This window comes from Patiria miniata, unplaced genomic scaffold (genome assembly GCF_015706575.1).
Source record: "Patiria miniata isolate m_02_andy unplaced genomic scaffold, ASM1570657v1 HiC_scaffold_1, whole genome shotgun sequence".
Classification (NCBI taxonomy): Eukaryota; Metazoa; Echinodermata; class Asteroidea; order Valvatida; family Asterinidae; genus Patiria; species Patiria miniata.
Genome location: NW_024037047.1, coordinates 26,297,725 through 26,322,459, shown reverse-complemented (window position 1 = coordinate 26,322,459; position 24,735 = coordinate 26,297,725). Strand labels below are relative to the sequence as shown.

General features: G+C 41.0%; 2 protein-coding genes and 1 long non-coding RNA gene across 3 annotated transcripts; 1 reads left to right on the top strand and 2 right to left on the bottom strand.

Annotated features, from left to right (window-relative positions):
* Positions 1-3,291: 3,291 nt before the first annotated feature.
* On the bottom strand, positions 3,292-16,379 carry LOC119726877. Its single transcript, XM_038198734.1, has 4 exons — positions 15,793-16,379; positions 14,249-14,849; positions 6,096-7,106; positions 3,292-4,805 (listed from the first exon to the last, which is right to left on the bottom strand). Exons 1-3 carry the CDS (start codon positions 16,033-16,035, stop codon positions 6,463-6,465), a joined length of 1,488 nt encoding a protein of 495 aa, XP_038054662.1. The 5' UTR covers positions 16,036-16,379; the 3' UTR covers positions 3,292-4,805; positions 6,096-6,462.
* Positions 4,817-6,021, top strand: LOC119726888. The gene is made up of 2 exons (XR_005270862.1): positions 4,817-4,996; positions 5,389-6,021. It is a non-coding gene; the product is annotated as an uncharacterized LOC119726888 (long non-coding RNA).
* Positions 16,380-20,492: 4,113 nt separating the features above from the next.
* On the bottom strand, positions 20,493-24,281 carry LOC119726866 (melanocortin receptor 5-like). Its single transcript, XM_038198722.1, has 2 exons — positions 23,928-24,281; positions 20,493-22,710 (listed from the first exon to the last, which is right to left on the bottom strand). The coding sequence occupies exon 2, from the start codon at positions 22,692-22,694 to the stop codon at positions 21,780-21,782; it is 915 nt and encodes a 304-aa protein (XP_038054650.1). The 5' UTR covers positions 22,695-22,710; positions 23,928-24,281; the 3' UTR covers positions 20,493-21,779.
* Between the last annotated feature and the right edge of the window lie 454 nt (positions 24,282-24,735).

Sequence of the window (24,735 nt, the reverse complement as noted above, 5' to 3'; positions counted from 1 at the left end):
CAAATTGTTCACACAGTTGACGCGACGTCGGCAAAAAATACCCTTGCCCAAGTTGCGGTAGAGAGCTTTAAACCATGCACAATTGTATAGCACGTACACGTGGCTTTGAAACGTCGTTCAATGTACATTACGTCCCTTCATTCTCGCCAAAAGAGGGCAGTACATAACTTTAACGGTTGTACGGGCGCGCAGGCTAGGCTGTGCCTGAACACTTTTACGGGATCAAAATAAAGACAGCTGCGCGTCACCAAAAAAATATAACGGCACACCATATAAAGTGAATGGCGCCCCCATTCGCCAATCAGTAGACTTGTCTCAGTGATTTTTGTTCTGCTTTAGGGGAAGTTGGACACTTATGCAATTTCAATAAAAATATCACACGTTTTTATTCTACAAGACACTTTGGGAACTATTTTAAATCCGATCAACTTTAAACTCAGCATAGTCATTAACCATCATCTGAAGATGTATGCCGAAACTTGTTGTCATCGTGACGTCATCAGGGGTCACGTGACATCTATTTATAGATTCAATTTTTACAGCCTTATAACTATAGAACTATTTGACCGATTGATCTCAAATTTGGTAGGTTATACAGACAGGGAAGTGTTATAGATGACAATTGATATGTCAAGGTCACGTGACCTTCACTTCCGGTTTTACCGGAAGTGGTCATTTTAGGCCCCTATATCATATTTCATGAATTATTAATCTGATCAGGTTGAAACTTCACATTAATACAAAGCTATATTGACAGATAATTATTTGCATTATTATTACTGTGCACATAAATTGTCATGTTATGACGTCATGAATATTTAATGAGACACTCTTTACAGTCTTATAACTATAGAACTATTTGACCGATTGATCTCAAATGTAGTAGGTATACAGACAGGGATGTGTTATAGATGAAAATTGATATGTCAAGGTCATGTGACCTTCACTTCTGGTTTAACCGGAAGTGGTAATTTTAGACCCCTGAATCATATTTCATGAATTATTAATCTGATTAGGTTGAAACTTCACATTAATACAAAGCTATATTGACAGATAATTTTCTTGCATTATTATTAATGTGCACATAATTATTGTCATGTCATGACGTCATGAATATTTAAAAGGTTGTACCGGAAGTGGAATCTTTAAAAGTAATAATTTCAATTTATTACTTTCATTTTTTTGTTAATCATTAAATCATTTTGTTTATGGTCCAATAGAGAATCAAAACTGGGAACAGCTCTGTGGTTGTTCACAACCACAACCTCTAGTTTTTCAATGATTCCCTTTAGTGTTTCTCTTTATTCTGCTACAGATAAACCTAACCCAAAAATGCCTCTAAACCTGTTTTCCAGAAATGGGGAAACACTGTGTGGACGTGGGCAAGTCCACACTTCGTCGGTGCTACCTACATTATGTGGACGTCTTTTGTTCGGAAGTCCACACTGCGTATATAAGACAAGCTCAAACTCACCCACACACACACACACCCACCCACCCACACTGTTGGAAATAGGTATGCCAACCCCAGTGTAAAAGACCATCAGTTTAGGGGTACTGTCCCAACAGATTTCAACAAAACCTGTTGTTCAACTTTGATGGGTTGGGTTCGGTTAGGGTTAATGAGTATGCAGAATCCCTTGCTGTTTTGTCGATGATTTAGGAAAATTCCATACATGGACATCACAAAAGAAAATTCCGTGCAGTGACCTATCGGTCATCCGAAAGTGATGATATGCCCTAAATGTAGGGAAAATATTGTAGCATTTGGAATTGTTCAGACCAGTCTCATACAGTATAGGGTTTGTGCACAGGATGTCAACTGATGTCCAGGTATGGAACTCTTTCCGAGGATTGTTTTCATTCCAGATCAAACTGTGGAAAGTTACATCTAAAATGATTATGGAAGATGCAATAAAAAATATCACTTTTTGTCGAGTTTGGTGATGTTTCTCCACAGAAGCACAGAGCCACAGAGCAGTGTGTCCGTTAATTGCTCTGTGATTGAAGGGAGGTCTGTGGGCGTAGGATGATATTGTGCCCCTTATTACTCTGTCAAAGTTTTGGGAAACTGGTTGTGAGGTTAACGCATTCTTCAAAAAAAAAAAACCCACACAAACGTTGATGATCTTTGTTTTATTAGGCCAAATAAAATAATTAAAAAAACATGTTAAGCGTCCCCAACCGCTTCCCTTATGGAGGCCGCCTGAAAACAAAACAAAACAATTATGAATTTTTAAAGCTTCGCCGTTCAAAGCCCTGGTGGTCTTGCCGAAAGGCTATACTTAAGTCACCTCAAGCTCCAACCTCGTTGAAGGATATTTTTTGAGAGTTTTAAGATGATCAATGGGGGATCGAAGCGTCATCGGCAACTTATCAGCCGACAATTGAAGAGAAAAAAAACAAGAAATTCAGGGAAAAACCACGTCGCCGGACCACTTTTTTGGCAAGCTCCGTACCTGAGTATCACCGTGACCCGTTATCCACGGAGCCAAATCTCCTGTATAAGTTTTAATCCAGTACATTGTACTTGCAGTGGCGTAGCCACGGGGGAAGGGGGGCGTGGGGGTGCCACAGCCCCTTCCATGAAATCTTGTCGCCACCCCCCAGTCGCCCCCCCCCCCCCCCACTGATATTTTGAGTTTCTTAAAAAAATTATCATTGATCTGCATGACGCCCCCCATGAAATGTTCCAGCCCCCCAGCACCCCCAGCGCCCCCCCCCCCCGGAAAATTCCTGGCTACGCCACTGGTTTGGACCTTGCAGTGTATACCACGACCTATATGCAGTCCCCCACAAGTCCCCAGCACGAGCTCCCCTTTCATAGATCAGTTGCCGTCAAGTCCTCGCCCAGTTTTGCCAATTTACGTGGTCTTGACACCATAGGGATGCCAGAACGGCACTATGTGACAGGGGCTTTTAGGAAACCAACGGCCCGTGTCTCGGACCCAACCCAGGCCAAGTTTAAAGGTACAGCCCGTGAGGATAGTGCCGTGGCCTCGTTGTATATGGAGCGTCGAGTTCATGGTCACGGTCTGCGGGTAATTCTGCAGGTTGTGAGTTCGAGTCCAGCCTGGGGCTAAGTGGTTCGTGTGCCCTTTGGGCAAGGCACTTCAAGTCACTCATTGTTTCTCTCCACCCAGGGGTAAAAGGGTACCTGAGAGGGCAGAGATGGATATTGTGGTTGATATTAGCGGCTTCGGGTAGAAATGGCAGCGCTAGCGTAATAAAAGGTCATTTTCGATTCATCCCTCCATTTTGAAACAAACAAAACGACAAAAAATCACTTCATTAACTCAACCATCGAAAGCCAGCCGATTGATTCTGTTTAATGTCTTCTCAGCTCTGAACACAAGTCACACTCCAATCAATATCTATCAATGTAAAAGTAGAATAACTAATTGTGAACAGTTCACACATGAATATGGAAGCTTAATATTATGATTATTCATCATTTATTACAGTTTTTATTCTAGCACGTCACCCACAGATTCTGTATCTTGATTGGCCGAGAACGAGACATACTTTCGTGGAGTGATTTGGAAAAGTTCAAGTAAATTTGCCACTAATTTCGTATTGAAATAGAAATACATTTTAATTGTGTTAAGATTAAATTAATTAGTTGTCTCTTAAAATCAAGCAGAATCTGCGGGTGAGGTGTTGTAAAACAAATATAAACTGCTTTAACTCGTGGTAGGCTGGCCTCCCTCGCTAATCCGTGGAGCATTCTATTACAAAAACACTCCATGGATCACCTCGGGAGACTAGTTTTACTATACCACACGTTAAAACAGTCAATATTTGTACATCTGGACCAGTCACAACCTTGAGTTTTGACCTATCGCCGTTTGCGAGAGGCCACGCCCCTTAATAGACAACCCTATGGAGTTTTCGTACACTACGTTATCTCAGATTTTGCGCGTTCCGCGTCCATTTCTCTATCATGTAATTGGACAATTTTTCCCAAGCTGCGTTGACTCAGTTGTAACGCAATTCTACCACTGACGATAGGTTAATTGCCCGACACGCATACACAAAAAGTTTGAAGTGTTCACGCGCGTATGACGCCGGCTGGAACATGCAGTGTGCATGCATAGTGCAGTGATGCATGCGCATAGCTAGCTTTGTGGCATTTATTGGAGATGTGCACGCGTTGTTTTCCCACGTGCGTCGAGATTGGGGCATTCAGGACCGGCCTATTATGAATTCGAGAAATTATTATAATGCGATTGTTTACTACAGATGTCCATATTATTGTGAAGTTAATGTATCTCATGCATGACTGTGCTTCAAATGCTATATTCAGACAAGCAAGCACATACAAATCATTATACACATTTTACCATGCATTCTTCGCCAGCACTGTTTACACACTGAACACGAGCACATGCTACACCAGTGCATGCAACTGAATGTATTGTCGCAAGGCTATTTCTGCAGTCATGGTGTCGCTTGAGACGTGACCATGCACTTTGTATCTAATGTAAATTTAAACTCACATGCGTGGCAAGAACAGGTCATTAGCTCAGTAGCATTACTTTAATCACAGATAAGTCACTAAAGGCAAGTCAACTAAAGGTAGCCCTATACTAGAGTGCAAACTATTAATTTCCACTGATTCTGAATGGCAAATAATTAGCTGGAAGTCTTTTTATGCATCTGGTCGACCTACCAGAAGCCGAATTAACAGTGCTATATACATGTCATGAATAGATAGATGATCATTACATGTTCCAGCTACAATATCATTTATGTTAATTATAGCTAGTTTTTCCTAAACAAATGATTTATCATGTAACAGAAGTCTACATGTAGCCCGTGCGGTACGCTGAAGTGCGCCCTCAAGCGGTTATGAGACGCGCGTGTACTGTAACCATGGAAGGCGCCATGTTCGCACATGTTTTGGCGAAATTCCCGCAGTGAAATGCCAAGATTCTTGCTAAAAGTCAACTGTTAGTTTGACATTGATTGAAATCCTACAGCTTGTGGCTCTCAGGTGAGAATAAGTGAAGGATAATGGGATGATTATAACATTTGGGGTGATTTTTGATGATAAGTTGTGTTGATAATTGATGTTGAAATTAACGTTACAGAAACAAATGTGAATTGTTTAAATCGGGAGCCAGTTTTAATGCATCTAGAAGAAATAATTGATCTTGTGACCAATATACCTTTCCGTATTAATGAAACCTCACATACTGGGATGATTCAAATTAAGTGACATGTTGAGTTGTGTTACAAATTGAACAAGTTTAAAGTGTATTGATGCTAGAAGTTGGGTGGATTATTTGATCTACCGTCTGCTTTGACCCCCTAAGATAAATTGCTTTGTGTAGAGACACAAGCCTTTTGTTAAAGGTACATATTTTGCCTTTCTTTTACTCTCAGGTGTACCCTGATATTTTGGGGATTAACATTGATCCGTATTTTTGCTGCCTGGACAGTCACAGTCTGGAACTCTGCTCCACATCTTGAGTGGATCAAGCCGTTGGTGACTGGACTGGCCACATGTGAGTTTACACATGTTACAATCTTCACAAGGACAGGAATTACATGTACATGTATGCTGTCTGCATAAGGTGAACTACCGTGGGAGCATCCCTCACAACAGTCTATCTCCAAGCAGGAGGGATCTTGTGAAGGAACCGTTTACTGTGTAGCGTATACAGTGACGTTGAACTGTGGTTTCGCCGGAACTCCACGAAGTGAAGAGAACTGAACTGACTAGTCAATCAACATTTTTGGATTGGGACTTGATAGCCTTAGAGTGACATCAAGAGTCTCAAATATCCTTGTTAGAATATATTTAGGGCCCTAATATTGTCTGTATACCGGTATTTTGTTTTTGTCAGAAAGATAAATGGTTGTTTATTCATAAAGTGTCATCGTTGACCTAAACATTTACATGTAGGCCTACTTAAAGTTTTTCTTGATTATCATCATCAGCGCTGGTGTTATAGATTTTTGATCTAGAGTTCCGTCCAAGTTTTCAAATTAAAGATTTTCTAGTTCAGTACAATTTATAGACTAAGTAGTGGTTTGTTCATTTGTCTGACCCAAGGTGTGTTGACCCCAATGTGGTCCATGTGGCTTACATACATATTTAGTGAATCGCGTTCCAACACCTTTGCGCATGCCCAGTACGCATGCCTTGTCCAATATACTTTGTACAACTTGCGGAAATGCACGCGCGCGCAATGCATGCGTGCAATTACCTGCGAACTTATGCACCTCAGAAACAGGCATCTTCTTGTGGTCACGGACACGGTGTGTCCCGTCTATGGCCGGGGATCTCGAAAGTGGTCAAAACGCCCTCTGTTGTTCGTGCACCGAGCCCATAACAATATCGACTATCCACCTGCAAACACTATTGTATACCTCTTTTCTGCTGAGCCAGCTCCATAAATATTATAGCACAGAGGCAACTGGCGTATTACATAACCGGTCATTATCCAACCCATACTAAATGTCAGTTCCGTTAAATGTGACCGGCGTGTCATCCATATAAGGGTCGTGTACGTCTGCGACTACAGTTCGAATGTTTGTGGTGCACAGCAGCGGTAAAGGTAATGGCAAGCAAGAGGGCGTTGTTTTCGTTTGGTTCCTGTGAACGTCTGTAGCAGATATCCCAGCATGCCTTTTGCCAGGAATCTCTCTCCCCAAAAGTCTTTCTTGGGGCGTAATTACCGTTTCTCCTTCTTGTTTTTCATCAGAAGGAGGGAATGGCGGATGATCGGCGGCTTCCCAAATTTCAAGGAGGCCTTTTCGTGCTTCGCGTGACTGTAAAGAATTTCTTGTCATGAAACTGCCGTCTGGTTGATGCTCTTCACCTGTAGATGCAGCTGGCAGTGAGTGTTCATCCTCTTGAAACCCTGTGTCTGCCAAGTCGATCCAGACGCTGCAGCCTGGTGCGTGCAGGGTCTGGCTATTCGGTTCCCTCGCTTTCGACAAATCTGAATCGACTCTTGTTTCTGTGTCATGTTGTAACGGTGTCTGCAATTCAGTATTTCGATTATTCGTCATCGAATAGTCGGTATCACCTGCGACAGTGTGGCTTCCCTTTTTGCAGAAATTTCCGAAACATGACCTCCATGTTAAACAACGTCCTGCATTTTAAGAAAGGAATGAGGACAAAAAAATAGAAACTATCAAGATTTCTGGGTAACTTTCTCAGCAAATGGTGACGTCAAGGCTTGAAAAAAAACCCACATTTTGTTATAAGAAGCTATCAAGTTTAACTAATTACCATGGTCAGTTCAGTCGAAATCACTGACTGGAGGTTAACTTATACTCTTCAAAAAGGGGTTTCGTTAGTTTAAAGAGGAAAACGATAGTATTGTTTTCCGACAGCAGTTGGATACACGGAAGAGTGGTTATGAAGAGAATAAAAACAAAATTGTAAGCAGAAACACATTCTACGATCAGTTGTTAATGTTAACTTAACAGTAAGTAAGGGAGTTAATTTAACAGTAAACCTCACGTAGATTTAATTCTACCGTCAGCTGGATGATTCTCAAACTACACAAATTTAACTTTATTTACAGTCGATGCTACTGACTGAGAGAAAAAAAAATTATAAGGGGAATTTAGCAGATATCGGTTTGTCTTCTGTAGCGCGATTTGAACAACTTGACTACACTGTAAAAAGGTTGGGTAAAATACTGTTGGGCAATGTAATTTACCCGACATTGGTATGAAATTACTTCATATTGAGTTGAATTGGGTAAAAACTGTCTAAAAACTGTTGGGAAGAATTTGCCCAAAGGTGTAGGCAGCACTGGTCGAATTATCAACCCATTTTGCCCAACTTTTTTACAGTGTAGAACTGTAGAGAATTACACATCGAATGAAAAAAGGAAGTACAACTTTCAATTATATTAGGGCATGACAATAATTCATGCGAATCTTTCTGAGCGTTAGAACTGGCGCAAATATAACCAGAAATAAAAGGCAATTTAGGGGTGCCAAAACCAAACAGACACTTTGAAAATTCGTCCGCAGAAAAACAGTCTGATGTTAAAACGCACGGGAGACTATATTATCTTTGCTCTGAATTTACGCCAATTGGGACACGCAACATACAGGAAGTATAATTATGACCATTTCAAAGAATTCGACATCCAATATTAGTCACCGTTATTCGACTATGAGATCTTCATTAGTGGAAAAGGTAAACCACAACGTCAGACAGTCTTTCCGACCATATGTGATTTTTTTGAAAGTGAAATCGAAAACCGTGCATAAATCTATATTTATATATATAACACATAATTGCTCAACCAGACGTAAAAGTGCAGTTTCCTCTTCAGAAGAAATAGGGAAACTCCCTTTTCCTCTAGCAAAAATGATGTGATCGACCGTGGTAGAAAAATGATAAAGAACACAACGTGAAATACTTTTGCGGTTTATAACACGTGAGTATTATTTCATAGCGAGTTGCGCAAACAGTAACTGTTCTGAGAAGACGCCGGTATAAACTTCGCCGTTTCGCTCTAGATATGATTATGTCATCTTTTAAAAGATATACAATAATTGAGATGACATGAAGTATAAGGGCCTATATCGAAAGCTGTCATGCTAATAATTTTCGAAAGTAGTTCTTGTCTATTATTTCCAGCATGTTTATTTCTGTGTTTCTCAAGACTGTTTTACTTTTTCTCGTATCCCAATCTGAAACAAGTTGAAAACAAAGCTTAAATGTTACTTATTGTAAGGCTAAACAAACAAAATCGGTCTCTGGTCAGACCAAAGTTCCGGAATTGACGCGGCGACGCGCCTTTTTTTTCCCCTTTTTTTTTTCTTGAAGCTTAGATTGTACAGACAAGGTGGGATACTATTTTGCTTTTTTGGTGTCCTCATGTACATTGGTGTCCTCCATAATTTGCCTTGGTGCTCTCGATCATTTGCCTTGGTGCAATTTCCCATTCCTTGGTGCTCTTTGGTAAAAAAAAACATGAGGAGGTGCGGCAATAGAGGGCGCTGTTGGAGCTACCGCGGAACATTTTGGGGGAAAAAAAGATTGACGCGCATGATTAAAATCGACGCGCGCGCTGACCGGAGACCGACTTATATTTTTTTTGGCCTAATCCTGCTTTTCATTTATGTAACTACTTGTATTAATAAGCATATTTTCTCGACGACTGAATCATGGCAAGTTTCAAGGATTTCGATTGAAAAAGACTTCACAATGACATACATATTGCGCGTCAAAGTCTTTCCGAAAAAAAATAAAACCAAATACATGTGTCATATCGAAAGAGTATCATATCAAACCGTCCATTAAAGAATCACAAAATAATTTTATCACTAAAACTCAATCCGGCACCCCATATTTTTTTTAGTGTATGAATTATTCCCTGACACAGTATATTTAATCGGCGATTAAATATGCAAAACAAACTGTGTCTTGACCTCAAGATTCTGACCATTGAACGGGCGCCTTCTGTCTGGTCTCCAGGACCCGTTGTTACAATACACGGCAGCCAATCAACAGCTTAGGCCACATTTTCTGCTCGAATTGACGTCGCAATTTGTAAAGTCGACTCCGATTGGCTGGCGCGCGAGGTCGCATAATATTAATGCATGCTCACAACCAGTGCGTTCGATTACTTACCCCGCACTTTCTCGTGCAAACGCGATAGCGTTCGGAAGTAATCGAATGCACTCAACATACCACACGAAGTACAGAGAGTGCTCTGTAACAACGGATGAAAGTCAAGACTACTGGTTTTCCTGCGATGCGCGAATGTGCTGTGTGCTGGGGTATAGTGCAGAGTGCGAGTATAATTTATGATAATACAAAACAATCACTGCCTTATTCATGATTAAGCCGGGTATTTCTCATGCGGGGATTTCCCCCGCGCACGCAACGAGCTATATTCCGAGGTCGACCGGAGATCGGAGGGTCGTTTATTGCATCTTTGTTGTATTTACCGACGCCAACCCTCGATATGCATTATATGACCAAGGACACAAAGGAAATATCAGATATCCGAATATCTGGGGCTCAAAACACAGTTCTTACTTTCCAACAAGGCTCCATAAAGCTGGTTTTTGGTGTGCTTTTTAGACAAACATAAGTAAACATTAATTGTGCACTAATCATTCGTCGATCGAACCAAGTCAACATAGAGGGCTGAATGTGATACGCACGAAGGGGATTTTGTATACACTGAAAAATTGCCTGGGTAAAATTAATTTTACCCAAGAAAAGGTGAAAACTGGAACCACCCAAACTTGGGTTGTTCTATAACCAATTGTTCTGGTAAGAATTTCTGCTAAATTCAACCAAAACTTGTGGTCATTCAAGACCAAATATAATTATCCAGGGGTTTTTTTTGGTGGGGGGGGGGGGCTTTAACTAGACCCTCGGATTATAGACTTCTTTTGATGAAAGCAGAACTACTGACATGATGTCAGACAGTAGGCCTTTACAACTCTTCAGATAAAAAATAGTAATTCGCTCACATGATTAAGTCAGGTTTCGGGTTTGTCCATACCATTAAAAAGCCAGTAAAAACACATGGAAAACGAAGAAGTTTGAATATTTTCATTTATGAGATAATTGCATGTGCTGATTCGCTAATGTTCTGACTCTGCCTGTCAATGCAATGCATGTACACTATAGCACTCGAACATTAATGCATGAAGTTACAAAGGTCACCGTTGGATCGTTTATCTTCAGAGCGTGGGTTCGAGAGGTCACTCACGGATTGCTGGAAACAAAACACGGGATTTCCCACACTTGGAATTTCCCTCCTTCATGCGCGTGTAAGACCAAAACTAAAACAGTGACACCCCTTGCATTTATTTCATTTGAAACGTATCTGGTGACAAAAGTAAGATTAACATTTATTTCAACACGACCTTCGTGGGATTTAATTATCTTTCAATAATTTTGTCTTCAACAATTATTGCCGGGCTCAGCCCCCCCCCCCTCCGAAAAATCACACCTTCACTTTATCATAACTGCAAACTTATGTAAAACGTAACTGTAATTTGACCGGTCGTAATTTGTAATATTGAAACAAAAAATCCCATATTCAACGATAACCTTGAAAATATAGGTGTATGCTGAATATACCGTATGGCCTTTATTCAATCAATACAGTTTTGTAATTTCACTTTCGTCTGATTTTAAGAAAGATATTTCATCAGTATCGGCCTAATTAATAGTTTATTTCGTTTTCTGTTTCCACTTCGACTTGCCCTCGTTAAAATGACAAAATAACATTCGAATCATTCATGTCTTAATAAAAAAAAAACAAGCTCCCGACGTTTAAAATAATGTGCACCGACAAATTAGCGCCATCATATCATTTGCATTTCTCCCAAAAGTAGCCTACCCAGTGATTACCAAAAAGCTTACTTTGATTAAAGATCGTTTACTGGTATCAAAACAGCGTCAAATTATTTCGTCTGGAACGCTGTCATTTAGACGCTGTTATTTCTGACGATTCGAATGTTTATTTTTTTTGGGGGGGGGGGGGAGGTGGTGGGTCCTCAAAATGCACAAAATTGAACCAGGTTTTGAACGTTCTTCGTTGGATTCTGAGTGGTGTTATAATTGGGAAGCGAACAAAAATGCCTTAATTCAGTCAGTAAGTCAGTCAGTCAGTCAATCATGGTGCCTTCCGCTTGCCAGCAGTTGGCCAATCACAGATTTCCAGCTCAGTCTGTTCTGTGCTGCTCTCACACAGGCGCTCGCTCTTACTTACAGCTCCCCTTATTGGTCTATTCACATCACCACGGACAGAAGGGCCACGCTGATTGGTCGTTGGAAAATAACGACGTAATTCTTCACTCGGTATTTTTAGCGCCAAAACGCAGAAAACCAGAATTTTAAATCGCGATTTTAGCACCGATTTGGGTCACCGATTAACGGGTGATTTTTATGTGAGTTTCCGATCATCTTCCTGGGCAGTTTAAAGTACAATCTGTTTAGATTTGTGATATGTGTACAATTTATTTAGATTTGTGATATGCGTGACGAAACTGCAAGATAATCGGCCATGCCCCGTGGTCTACAACCCTTATACGTCTTGCCGCTCTATTCCAAGAAGTCTCTTGTCCACTTGGGTCTGGGGCGTCCTCTCTTCCGCTTTCCTTCCCTCTTTCCCTCCATGAGCTGCCTCTGGTGACCATCAGCTCGGATTATGTGCCAAAATATTGAAGCTTTCTCTTTTTTTATGTCATTCATTACTGTTCTTTTCCTGTTAACTCTGTCCAGAATCTCTTCATGTTGTATGGAATTATATTTAACACTTTCATGGATACGAGGTCGTAGTCACAACCATTCCGTTCTCAACTAAAAGCCTGTACCCCTATATCTGAAGTGACACACACGGACCATGTCATTAATGTCAACAACCCAACAAACAAACAAACCCAACCAACCTAACAACCTAACAAACAAACAATACAAACATAAAACGCTAAACAAGATGACGCTATCTTCCAAAAAAAAATCCCGTTCTTTTTCAGAAGAATTCTTTGAGCCTTTTTCCTTTGTTTGAGCACAATTCCGAAACCATTCTATTCTCAGCCGAAAACCTGTATACGCCCCGCCTATATGAAGTGACAAACATGGACCAGCTACCAAAACGACAACAACAACAACAACAACAAGAAACTAAAATTCCAAACAAGATTACGCAATTCTGCCCAAAAAGTCCCGATTATTTTCCATCTATAATTCTTTGAGTCTTTGTTCCCTTTGCATAACCACACTTCCCTGTGTGTAACCACAATGCCGAAACCTTGGAACCAATGAATATTAAACTACAGCGAAGGGCCGTCAAAAATACACGGGGACTTTACTTCCTTAAACTCCACTATGGATATTTTTAGACTGAAAATATTTCCCAAAAGACTATTTTCTGCGTTGTGTATAGCACTGAAGGTTTCGGGTCAATGGTCAGAATTATTTCTGTAGGAAACAACTTTTTATCGTTGTTTATGTTGTATTAACCATATATTGCATGTCCCCTATGCATGTTCGTTTTTGCACGACTGTCAAAAGATTTTGTTTTAAGATCGCATCGACAGGCCGTTCTTAATATTTTTGATGTGTATATTTAACCAGGTCTATCCTCTCAGAAAGCAGTTTGCAACAGTTTCATTCAGTTTAAAGTTGTTGCTTTTCTGTTGCAGTACTATCCCCTCTTGCGGACCCTCTTTCCTGACTTGTAATAACGGTTTTGTCTTTGTTTTATCGTTTTTATCTTGTACTAAGCATGTTGCAGGCTTGTTTCCCCTTTACGTGTTTGTTTCTTCTGCCAATGTCATTTTGCCTCCAAGGAAGATCTTAAGATCGCAACATCAGGCCGTCTTAAGTAATTGGAACCAAGTTTCGTCATGTTTACACAGCAGTCTCGAACTGTTACATGATGCATCAAATTGTCATTGTTGTACTATAGTCTCGAAATATTACAAAATGCACGAAGGAAGTTGCAGCAGAAGTAACGGGCTTTTTGTGGGTCTATAGGCTACGGTCTGCAATTCGCTGCTTGTGTGAGACAATTAGCAGTGTGTACTCGGAAAAGGCACGACCGGAATGCGCTTTTCCGTTGTGTCCATGCAGTTCGAAATGTTTTGCCACTAATTTTCACAAACACTTCTGCAAATCGAATTTGCTTGAAGTGGAACTAAATTTGCCATAATATCAAACAGGGCTGAACGGAAAATAACTACCAGGCTCACTGTATAGCTATATGCAACTGACATATCGCGTGCAGATGTTTTAGGCCTATAAATAGAGAGACAGCCTTCAAATGTTGAAAAGGACTCGAATCTCCTGAATACAATAAAAAATAAATTCTTCAACCCCTTCACAAACGGTCGACAAATTGTTGCAAGTGTACAGTGAAACATTTTTTTTTTATCGGAAACCCTCAGTAATTAACTCCATCGATTAAAAAAGATACTGCTGTTGTGGAAACCGATTCGAGTTATTTATTCTTCATGAACGTATTCGAAATATGAGCATTTTCAACACAGTAAATTTAACATTTGAAAATCAAACGTACACTACGAATACTGTTAAAAGCATACTACGAATGAAGTCTGTGTTGAGCTTTACATTCGTTTTAGACAGCACGTGTAAACAACCAAGCTGAGGTCAAATAATATTAATGTTCCCGAAGTTTTTGTCACTGAAATTGTCCTGATTATTAAACCCACTAGTGCATCACAAGATTCGTATACATTTCAGTTAAGTTTTGGGATGTAAAGGGATCGGGATACTGACCTCTACTTGAAAGCGAACGCTCATATTTCCACTGTTTGAATCGCAGCACCACGTAGATGAGGACCACGACAATCAGAACCAGCACCGTGATTCCAGCAGCTGCGCTGGCGAAGAGAGAAGCGATGTACCCGGCTGACCACTTCTCGCTCTTGGCTTCTTCGGTCAAGCTCGGAGCCGGCTGGTCAATCTTGTTTTCGTAACTGTCTCCTGGCGGGGGACGCCCGCCGGGTTTCACGGCACGCTGGACGGGTAGGGTAGGGTCAGCATGCGCGGTGTTGAGCGTGGGCGGGTAGGGCGTGCCGGAGTTCTGCACCACCACCTCATGAATCAAAGGGTTTACCAGCTTGCATCGCGATCGGACCGGGTCCCAGAATTCTCCTTCTTCACATGGCATGCACACAGTATCCTGGGTCGCCGTGCAGTTGGCTCGCAACGTCCACCCGCTGCGACAGACCGAGCAACGCTGGCAAAAGCCCCCGCAAGTGCTTCGGGTCCGGGAACGCGATTGTGAATCTGTTGAGTAGCTTCTTGCTTTCATGGCAGGCCGGATCCCACCTCTGACACCACTCTGTCTGTAATGGCCGCTTCTACATCGGTGGCACTACAGGGAAAAGAATATAATTTAAATACGATTTTTTTTTCACCTTATGCAAATGTTAAGAGGCAATGTCAAATCACAAAAGCATGGCTGAATCAAAAATTTGGAACATTACACAAAAATAAATACTTTTTTTTCTGATTCGCAAGAAATGGAAAATTGCCTGATAGTTTTTTGTTTAATTTCATGTCCCATAGCAGTGGATACGTCACGCTTCTGAAAAATATTCCACTTGGTAGGCTAATCCTCGCATAGCCTAAAAACCTATAGTGTCCAAACAAGTTAACTCTCGGGTTACTCAATGAAGCGGGGTGGACAAAACTGGGCTATACGTGGTACATAGACTTGTGCCAAAAAGTACTCCACAATACTACTCGTGCAAAAATTGGCTATGAAAAATATAGAGCAGTAAGCCCTTACATTTACCCTCACGGCTCCGACTTTTTTTCAGTATTCCAAAAAATTCCAGTATTTCTTAAAAAAATTATCATCCACATGCCCAAATGTATCATCCCAAGTAATTAACACCACCAAGCCCGTAGCTGAGGTCGGTATAAAACACCCACCCCAAATTCGGCATAGATATAGGTCCACTTTCAAGCGGAATCATGTCCGTTTTAATCTATATAATTGTCAAAAATTGAAAACATTTTAAAGAAATTTAATTCAAATCCATGACATCACCAACAATTTTGTTTTCTTAAAAACAAGTCAAATTTTACCATGGAGGATTTATTCCTCCATGCTTTTACTAAGAAAGGTCCATAATTATTTTTGGGGGTAAAACTACGTTTGCTATATACGGGCCTGAATAAAAAGTGAAAGTGGTCTCAAACTGCATAATATCTTATATACAATAGCATAAAACTAAATATCAACCATTTAAAACGTTACAATTGTAAAAATGCCTTTATGCTTACAGTCATTGACACCATGTGACACGTACCTTGTTGGACCCTGCTTCTATGTCTGAATCATCATTGCTATCCTGATGAGCCAGATCCGTCCTAAGACTGCCCCGGCGGTCCTCCGGTGTTGCTGGTCGAGTTCCCGGGTCAGGGGAAGGGTCCGACCGGCTCGGCACGGGTCCAGCTATCGTCAGCCTGCTGAAGTCCCACAGCGTACACTGCAACACGATCAACAACAAGAATCTGCTGGAAAATACAGCTGGCCGCCCTGTACATACCATGTTCCTTATGGAGTCAGTAGATTCACTGTATCATCAACATCAGGCCAACACACGGACTATACACGCACAGTAGATGTACAAGTACATGTACACTAACACCGTCTTGTAGTACGAAAGTGACAGCTTTCAAACTTTGAACAGCCTCGGAGAAATAAAAGGACCACAGTCGAAACAACTTCAGCACCTCTTCTCCACACGTTGTCTGATAAGCTGGCTATTAAACATGAAAGCCCGGGCCGGCCAGGGACAAACATTTGGGGAAAAACACATTTCTAAAAATAATCGTGCTTCGTATTTGTGGTTTGCGTTTAATGCTGTGGTCTGTGCGGCTAGCTGTACATGTACATGTACAATGCAAATGACGTGCCTGGGACTTCCCACCATGCAGTTACTCATTATGCATGAGCCGCGCGTTCGGGACAGTTTTTATAAAAATTCGGGGATTCCCCCTTTGGCTTTAGTCGCACTATTCAATCGCTGCTGCCTGTGTACCATATTTAGAAGCCCACTGCAAATAAAAGGAACAACGTATTAGACTCGATTGTCGGTAAAGATTTTTAATTAGGATTTGTTGAGAATGGGGTTAGCGTTCGGCGTTTTGTTTTAATTCGTGACTTGAATCGAAGTCTATAGCTGTGAACGATGACGAAAGGGGATTCCCCAATCCGAGCAATCGCCATAATTAGCTGTATTGTGTGTAACGTATAATTTATGCATTGCGTACTTTCACCTTAAGCTTCCGGTCGACTACACAAATTCAACTTACAAAATCATGTGACAATAAAAGTATTGAAGTAGATTGCGGGAAACATGTTCGGTTTAATCGATTTTGGATTGTAATATATCACACTCTGTACGTGTAGAAATTCATTTCTGACAAAATTGAATTATCTATCGGGCGTTGATAAAAAAGGTTAATATTCTGATTACATTTAGGACTTCGTTTTATTTTTGGTTCACTTGTCTTTTTTAATAGGAGGGTGTAGGGAGTACAAGGATTGATTCAAGATGTCATGGTGGGTGTGTATGGAGGGGGTGGGGTAGTATAGAAATGTCGAGGTTAATGATATGTTTCTTCGGGAGAATGAGAGATACGGTGTTGGAATCAACGCATAATGTGACGAAATGTCTTAAGCGATAGAACTGAGGTCGATTGTTAGTTTTTCAGGAAAGAACATGTGGAATTTTCCCCAGTACTTATGTCAGTTACTTTACAACGCCTGCCCTTGAATTATTCGTGCCAGGGAAAGAATAATTTCATAGCCTATGACTTCGGCTTCGCCGCGTGGACATTCCATCTGTTACCTCATGAAATTATTCCTACTATTGCACTCATAAACATTCATTATTTATAGTGTTCATTAAAGTTGTCTCCAGATTTATTGACTTTATCAACATTCCCTCAAAATCCTCTCCTCGAGAAAAAAATTACACTGATGATGTTCATTGTTGCAGGCCTCTGGAATTCCCCAAGAAAGCTTCCGCCATTCTACGTATTGTCTTCACTGCATGCGCATGTTCATTATGTAAATGATGAACGGATTTCTTCTTCTGGGTATTCCCCAATCAGACGAAATGATCAGGACGGCAGTTACACATTGCAGGGGCCAATTTTATGGAGCTGCTAAGCAAAACAATTTTGCTGAGCAAAAAAAAGTCTGGCTTAGTAAAAGCAAGTTACCAGCCAACACTCCATGTGATTTTCATGCTAAGCAAATGTAACGATATGGGTTTTTGGGTTTAAAATAATGAATAATTCACGAGGAGCATGAATAATGTAATGTTATTTTCTGGCTGTTCCTTTTAGTGTACTTACCCCGCCAGTGTAATAGCCCTAGTTAACACGTTTGGACATATGTTTGTGGACATTTAGGTCATTTGTTAACTCTATCTTGAGAATGATTATTTGGTAACAGTATGTCATCATCATTGTCAGTAATCAAAGTTAACACTCCTTCTGTGTCAATTTTATGCGCGACGAGGGGTTGTATTCATTGCATTACGGTAAGAGCGCTACCGCTCACATGGTTTGTCCTCTTGTGAGCGGGCGGTGAAGGAAGCTTAGACCAAGCCAACTCTTGGCCGAAAGTCGCCTACTTTTCTCTCATTTTTGGGCTGAGACTTTGCTGAGACTGTCAAGTCACAAGCTTTGAAGAAGGTTGACATCTCAAGTGCATTAGTTACAGGCCTTCTCTATTTTATATCAGGGGTCTTCTTTTATGATCTTCTTAGTCATCGTCTTCATTCAGGGAACTTCATTTGAGTCTTTCCCTGTGTCTTATTCGGATCTTCATTGTCGTCTTATTGGAATCTTTATTCGGATCTTCATTTGGATTATTTTGTATAATTGGAGAAAGTGAAGTAAATTAAAACTTAATCAAGTGAATCAGTGTAAACAACCGTCTGAGTGTTCCAGTTCAATTCTACTTGCTTTTCACCTTACTCTATCTTCACGAGGGTGAACCTGACCACCCTTATCATCGTTGGGCTTGCCACCTCGCGACACAAACAACAGCTGAATATCAATCACGAGCACTATACATCACATGGACATTTGGTTGGTAATCCTGTTTTTGCCAAGGAAGACTTTTCATGCTAAGCAAATGTTTGTGCTTAGCAGCTCCATGAAATTGGCCCCTGATCTCACATGCTCAAAGGTTCTTAAAATAACCTTATGTTCAATGTTGTATGTCTGTAATGTTGGTGTTTTTGTTTATAGTATTATTATTATTATCAGTGTCACGCTATATAAGACAGCTACTCGATGTTGATTTAGTTCTTTTTTTAAAATCAATTCTACAAGAGCATTTCAGTGCATGGGTCGTGTTATTGTTTATTGATTCTTATGTTGCTATTTTAGGGTGTACTATATTTTACGTAATTTTTTTTTTAACTGTTTCATCGTCTTAGGCCTACTTGTAATTTTTTAAATCCTGAAAAAGAATGAATGGCCAGAAATGAAACGCAAAACCTGACAAAATTCTAGGTTGGATTGTTTAATTTAACGAAACGGGTCATGGGCTTTATTCAACTACGGCAGTACAGTGATAATTATAAGACACGACTAAGCAAAATTATTTTCGGTATCATCCAGTTCTTATATTGTCGCCTACGTAACGATATGTAGCGCCCTCTTGTGGTCACTTGTGGCACATCGGAAAGTTGCCTGGAAAGCTCTCCAATCGATAGACCATTCTCATGTTGCGGCCATCTTATTTTCTCCCATTCAAATCAAATTAACCAAAGCAAGGCTGGAAGGAATAATAGTCCGGTTCCTTTTTGCACACAAATACTATCATTCGGTGGTGTTATTGGATAAAGGAACATGACTGAAATGGTGGCAGCATGAAAAATGTCTACAGCCATTCTGACGAGCGCCGCTTGGTTTTGTAAACCAGTACGTGCAATTCCCGCTTTTTCTTGATTATTTTTTTTTTAGTCAAAAGACCAAGTAACACAATGTCTTCGTTTTCCAACAGTTTTATCTTATCTCATTATCTCCCATAATGATAATTTATCTAAATGCCGAGTCCGCTTTTTGGTCATTATTTTGTTGATTTTTGAAGCATGATTATATTTTGACGAAAAATTTAGCGATCTCCGATTAACCATGTTGAAGAATTTTAGGGTGAGTAAAACAAGGAAACCCAAATGTCAGGACCATTATTTAACGAAGTTCTGCATGTAGCACTTTCAAATCTATGATATGACAGCCCATTTAATAAGCTTTCTTTTAGTATAAGAATCATTCAAATCACTTATGTATCACGGAATTTTAAATTAAAAAAACGGGTCGAGTCCTCTCCACGGATCACAAAAAAAGTTATATTTGTTTTGCTGAAAGAACACTTGCCTTGCCTGTATTTTGTACACTATTCTGTAATAGTGTTAATAATCGTCGGATTTGAACAGCGCCCCCATTGAAAGTGTGGTACGAGCCCCGAGGCCCCCCCCCCCCCACCACCACACACACACACACACCCACCCACACACACGCACACATATTGATCTCCGAAGGCCAAGTGTCCGGAGAAACCCCCCCCCCTCCCCCCGTGAAAATTTCTGGATCCGCCCCTGATTGTATTTAGTATTTATTGTATTGATGAGTACTGTATATTTTCGTTCTGTTTTCGGTCGAAAACCAGGTAACACACTATCTCCGGAAATAGACAGCAGAAATAAACCAGCAAAGATCTGAGAATCTGCCCTTCAGCTCGTGTCCTTGAGAAGGGTCACAATAAGAATAAGAAGGAGAAAGAATTTTAACAGCTTGCTTATGTAATGCTAGGCGGTTGCCAATAAATTTAATCTTTTATTACCACATGCATTAATTTACACCTGAGCGATCGTGTCATGTCTGAAGATCGAGTGGGATTGTGCATGCACAACAATTTATCCTTACTACTGTGATTCTGGTTTATTACTTAATCTAAAGTAAAAGCCTCGTTTCTGACCTCATTTGCATACAGGTCATTCACAACGTATGGTGCTCCTGAAATGCCATTAGCAAAGTAGACCTACAATCATGTGCGGGTACTGCAATGCCATTAGCAAAGTAAATGTGTGGATACTACAAAGGCCATTATCAAATTAAATGTTTGGATTCTAAAAATTGAAAGAAAAAAAAACCCAAGTTACCACTGTGTGTTAGTAATAATCAGACTCGAGTCTGGTAGCAGAGTTTGAGTTTCGTATTAAACGACCACACAGACATGCCCCAAAATAAAAAAAACCATTAAAATACATGTAATTAAATGACACATGAACGTAACACTTGAGGTCAACATTTTTAATTTTATATATACTAGTCATCAATTTGCATTTTTGTACACTGTAAATTGTACTTTTTCTTTCGAAGTACCAATGTATATTGCCCTTGATTGCATGGGCCCAGTCAGGACAAAAAATAAATACAAAGAAAAAGATGGCGTTTCACAAGCACAAGCACAAGATGGCGTTTCTTGGTGCCCGGATGTGCTGTATTCTCGTGAAATCTCGCAGGTTTTCCATGAGGTCATATATACACACTCTGTGTGCCTTATGTACAGTTGGCCCTCTTTGTCGAGTTCCCTGAATGTATTTCATTAATTGATGAACTGTTGAATGGGATGGCGACAGACTACTTATGCAGACATAATGCAGTCTTTTTTTTTCTTTTTTTTTTTACTGTCATTCATTATTTTAATCTGCCTTTAAACGTTGGGGAGGTGTTTCATCAAAAATGTTAACGTATTCATTGAATCAGACTGGAATTAATTAGTATTTGACTTGCTTTACACTGTAAAAATAGTGACTCCACGTCATGCACGTGAATCGAACAAGTTGATGCACGTGAAGTGTCAACGTTGGGTAAAAAACACACCTGAGGTTGAGCCGACTGTCACCCCATGTGCTACAAGCTAGTACACCATGCGATACATAACTCGTAACTTCCTTACACCTCGTGCGCTTGAGCCTCAAGTGTTAATGATTTTGGGACAAAAATGTGCTATAATGCACAGTTGCATGAGGTGCAGTAGGTAATAACAGTGTAGTTTTTGTTCGCAAGTTCCAAAAATTAAGATTTTTCCTCACTTTCAATTCAACATGGCCGACTCGTGCATAAGGCCCGTTGTGCCAATCATAATTATCTTTAATATTGTTAATAATTCACTATGGCGGTCTGTAAAACGGCTAATATCACAGTATCTCACTCAAAGTATCCTATGCTAAATGCTTTGTCTACAGTTCCTGTGAACGGGGATTTACAGTGCTGTGTCTTTGATCGTCACCTCGTTATCCACTCCTGTCTCGACTTCACTTGATCGAGATTTGCGACGGCAGCAACAGACTACTGCGCAGAGTGCCTCTCTAAAATCATCAAGACGCCACCAGTAAATCAACGGATCCACAAGGGTGTTCAGAGAATACACGAAAAGTGCGACGCCGTAGTAAACCCTGAACCCCGGCATCACCCGGAGGATATCTTGTTTGAAGTAGAGAATTAAGATATTGACGTTAGCAGGAATCCAGCAAACGAGGGACGCGGCAGTGATGATAGAGAAAGTGACCAGAAGACGGCGCGTCTGACGGTATCGAGTACTGTGGCTTTGCTCGCTGCTGGGATCGATCGGCGCACTGTCCGCAAGGGGCGGTTTGTATCGCTTGATTTTACGAAACACCACGACGTACACCAACGCAGTGATCAGCCAGATGATGATAATTAACAAAGACCGAACCACCGCATGAAAGACATTGTAACTGTTGATGTCGGCGGTGAACATCTGGGGGATGGTGATGCCGATGGCGAAACACCACATGAGTAAACATGCGACGAACAAACGAACTGGCGTCACCAGCGCGTCATAGCGCGATGGCGGTGTCAGGGACATGGCCAGGTAGCGGTTGATGGCTACAGCAAGAACCGTCAGGGCATTGACCGTGGAGAATATCTGCAACAGGTCCTCGATAGTGGAGTTCATGTAGTTCCAGGGATAGATCGAGCCCATGACTGCAAATCCCAGATCGGCCAAGATGAGATTGTAGACGAATGCGTAGTACTTGATCCGGAGATGGCTGGTTCTAGCGATGACCACCATCACCATAAGATTTGCCAGCACAGCCAAGACCGAGAACGAAAACACTAAGGCAAATATGACGATGTCGTAGCTTGCAGCCATTATGACTGGTGTCTAGCTGTGGGAGGGAACAAAAAGTACACGCCAAACCAGCATTATTGTCACTTAAAGACACAATCTGTTACTATTAATAATTGATTATTACACAACACCAAAATAAATCCCCGTCATCTGATTGGTGGATCGTTGATCACATGTCATTGAATTATTCGTCCCAAAGCACGGCGCGCGTGTGGCGTGCAGCGCACAGTGCAATGGAACTTCTATTGCACGGTGAATAGAACTTCCATTGCACAGTGTCACTGCTGCTGGTAGTGACGCTGTTTTAAATCGACATAAATTGAATATGATTGTTCTCAACCTGTTGAACAGTTTGCATAAATTAAATATGATGAACTTATCGAACTTTTAAACAGTTTTTAATCCGAATAAATTGGCTATTAAAAGTCAACCAATCAGATGACAAGGATTTATTCAGGTGTTGTATAAAACAAAATGTTTCACGTTCGTGCAATGGAAAGAATAATTTCATTCGGTGTCAGATGAAATGTTCCATTTCATTCGGTGTCAGATGAAATGTTCCATTCCACTCGGCATCGCCTCGTGCAATGGAACATTTCATCTGTCACCTCATGAAATTATTCTTACCATTGCACTCACAAACATTCATTATTTGTATACTGTCACCCCAGGCGCGCAGCCAGCCAGTCTTGTTTTGTTTGCCCGATGCAAAATGGAATGTTCGTCCCTTTCCCGATTTTGCATTTATAATCTATGTTTACCGTCAAATGTTGCGATGTTGCTTCTGTCATCGTCCCGATTTTGCTTTTAGAATATCTAACCCGCTACATTCTACCACTCTGTACCCTGGCTACACCACTTCAATAACCTCCCCCATGCAACAAACATTATGCAAACATAAGAACTGTGCAACCAAAAGCGGAAAGAATGTTGCAACCTGACGCTGTTTTTTTCTTCAAATATCATCCTACTGAAGGTCAGTCATTGCAAAAATTATGAAAAGACATGAATTTGATACACCTTCATTTCCAATTTTGGTGGGAAATACTCATTTTCTTGACTCTCCATAGACTTTGTACACAACCGCTACACAACAACTAAGCGTCAGGTTGCAACATTCTTTTCCCCAAAGCATGCAGCAACTCGATTGAAACTGATTAAACAAGTGGGTATACCCCTGGCCAGTGAACAACTACTCTTTGGTGAAAAAAAGTGTATTTGCCTAAAGAACTCCCAAAGCTAACTGATACTTACTGTTAAAAGGGAGTCACTTTGTCTGGCAATTCAACCACAGTTTGTAGAAGAGAACGCGCCTATGCAAGAAACTCGGACATGAAAAGGCAGAGGTACATAAAAAGTGGAGCTAAGATACCACACAAAGATATTCTCAGAGCCGTATAAAAGAGAGAGTTAATTGCGACAACTTCAGACTGTTGAGCCATAATGGCCGTTCATACAGTGCAGCGTGCGACTATGGTACGAATTATGTGCGCTGATGTATAATGCGCCCTTTTTACTAGTTTCAAACAGTGCGAGCCTTATGTCGCAACTCTCTCTATTCGGCTTGGTACACCCTACACCATCGCATAAAAAAGCGGTGAGCAAGGCCGGTATTAACCTTTTATTTGGCTCAATACAAAGAGTTAACCCTCTCCAAAGAGCGCGTCCTGCACCGTGTCTCTTAAAGAGGCCAATCGGCCGGAAAAGCTGTGGCTTACAAACGGACAGAATACAATTCAACCAAAGGAAACAACAAAAGATTGTGACCAGGGGCGTAAATCCAGGGGGGGGGGGGGGCACTGACGGGTTCGATGGTAATGGTCGTGATAGCGCCCTCGCGCGGCGACCGGTTATCGCAGCGGCGCGGCGGGGTCATGATCGCGTACAAACAACGTCTAGCTCCACACTAGAGAAGAGTTGTGGGAACCTTTTGGTTGCGTTACAGCGCCCTCTTTTTATATGCAAACATAATTGCCTATTTTCTATCGCCGACGCGTGATTGGAACACTTAGCTAACCACGGGTTGCAAAACTATGGAAGGTCAAACACTGCAACAATGACG

Excerpts from the sequence above, each read along its gene's own strand:
- LOC119726866 (XM_038198722.1), bottom strand. The coding sequence starts at position 22,694 with ATGGCTGCAAGCTACGACATCGTCATATTTGCCTTAGTGTTTTCGTTC.
- LOC119726877 (XM_038198734.1), bottom strand. The coding sequence starts at position 16,035 with ATGGTATGTACAGGGCGGCCAGCTGTATTTTCCAGCAGATTCTTGTTG. Across the intron at positions 14,850-15,792 it reads TAGAAGCAGGGTCCAACAAG|TGCCACCGATGTAGAAGCGG; the intron begins GTACGTGTCACA and ends TTTTCCCTGTAG. Across the intron at positions 7,107-14,248 it reads GCGTTCGCTTTCAAGTAGAG|GACGTTGTTTAACATGGAGG; the intron begins GTCAGTATCCCG and ends CTTAAAATGCAG.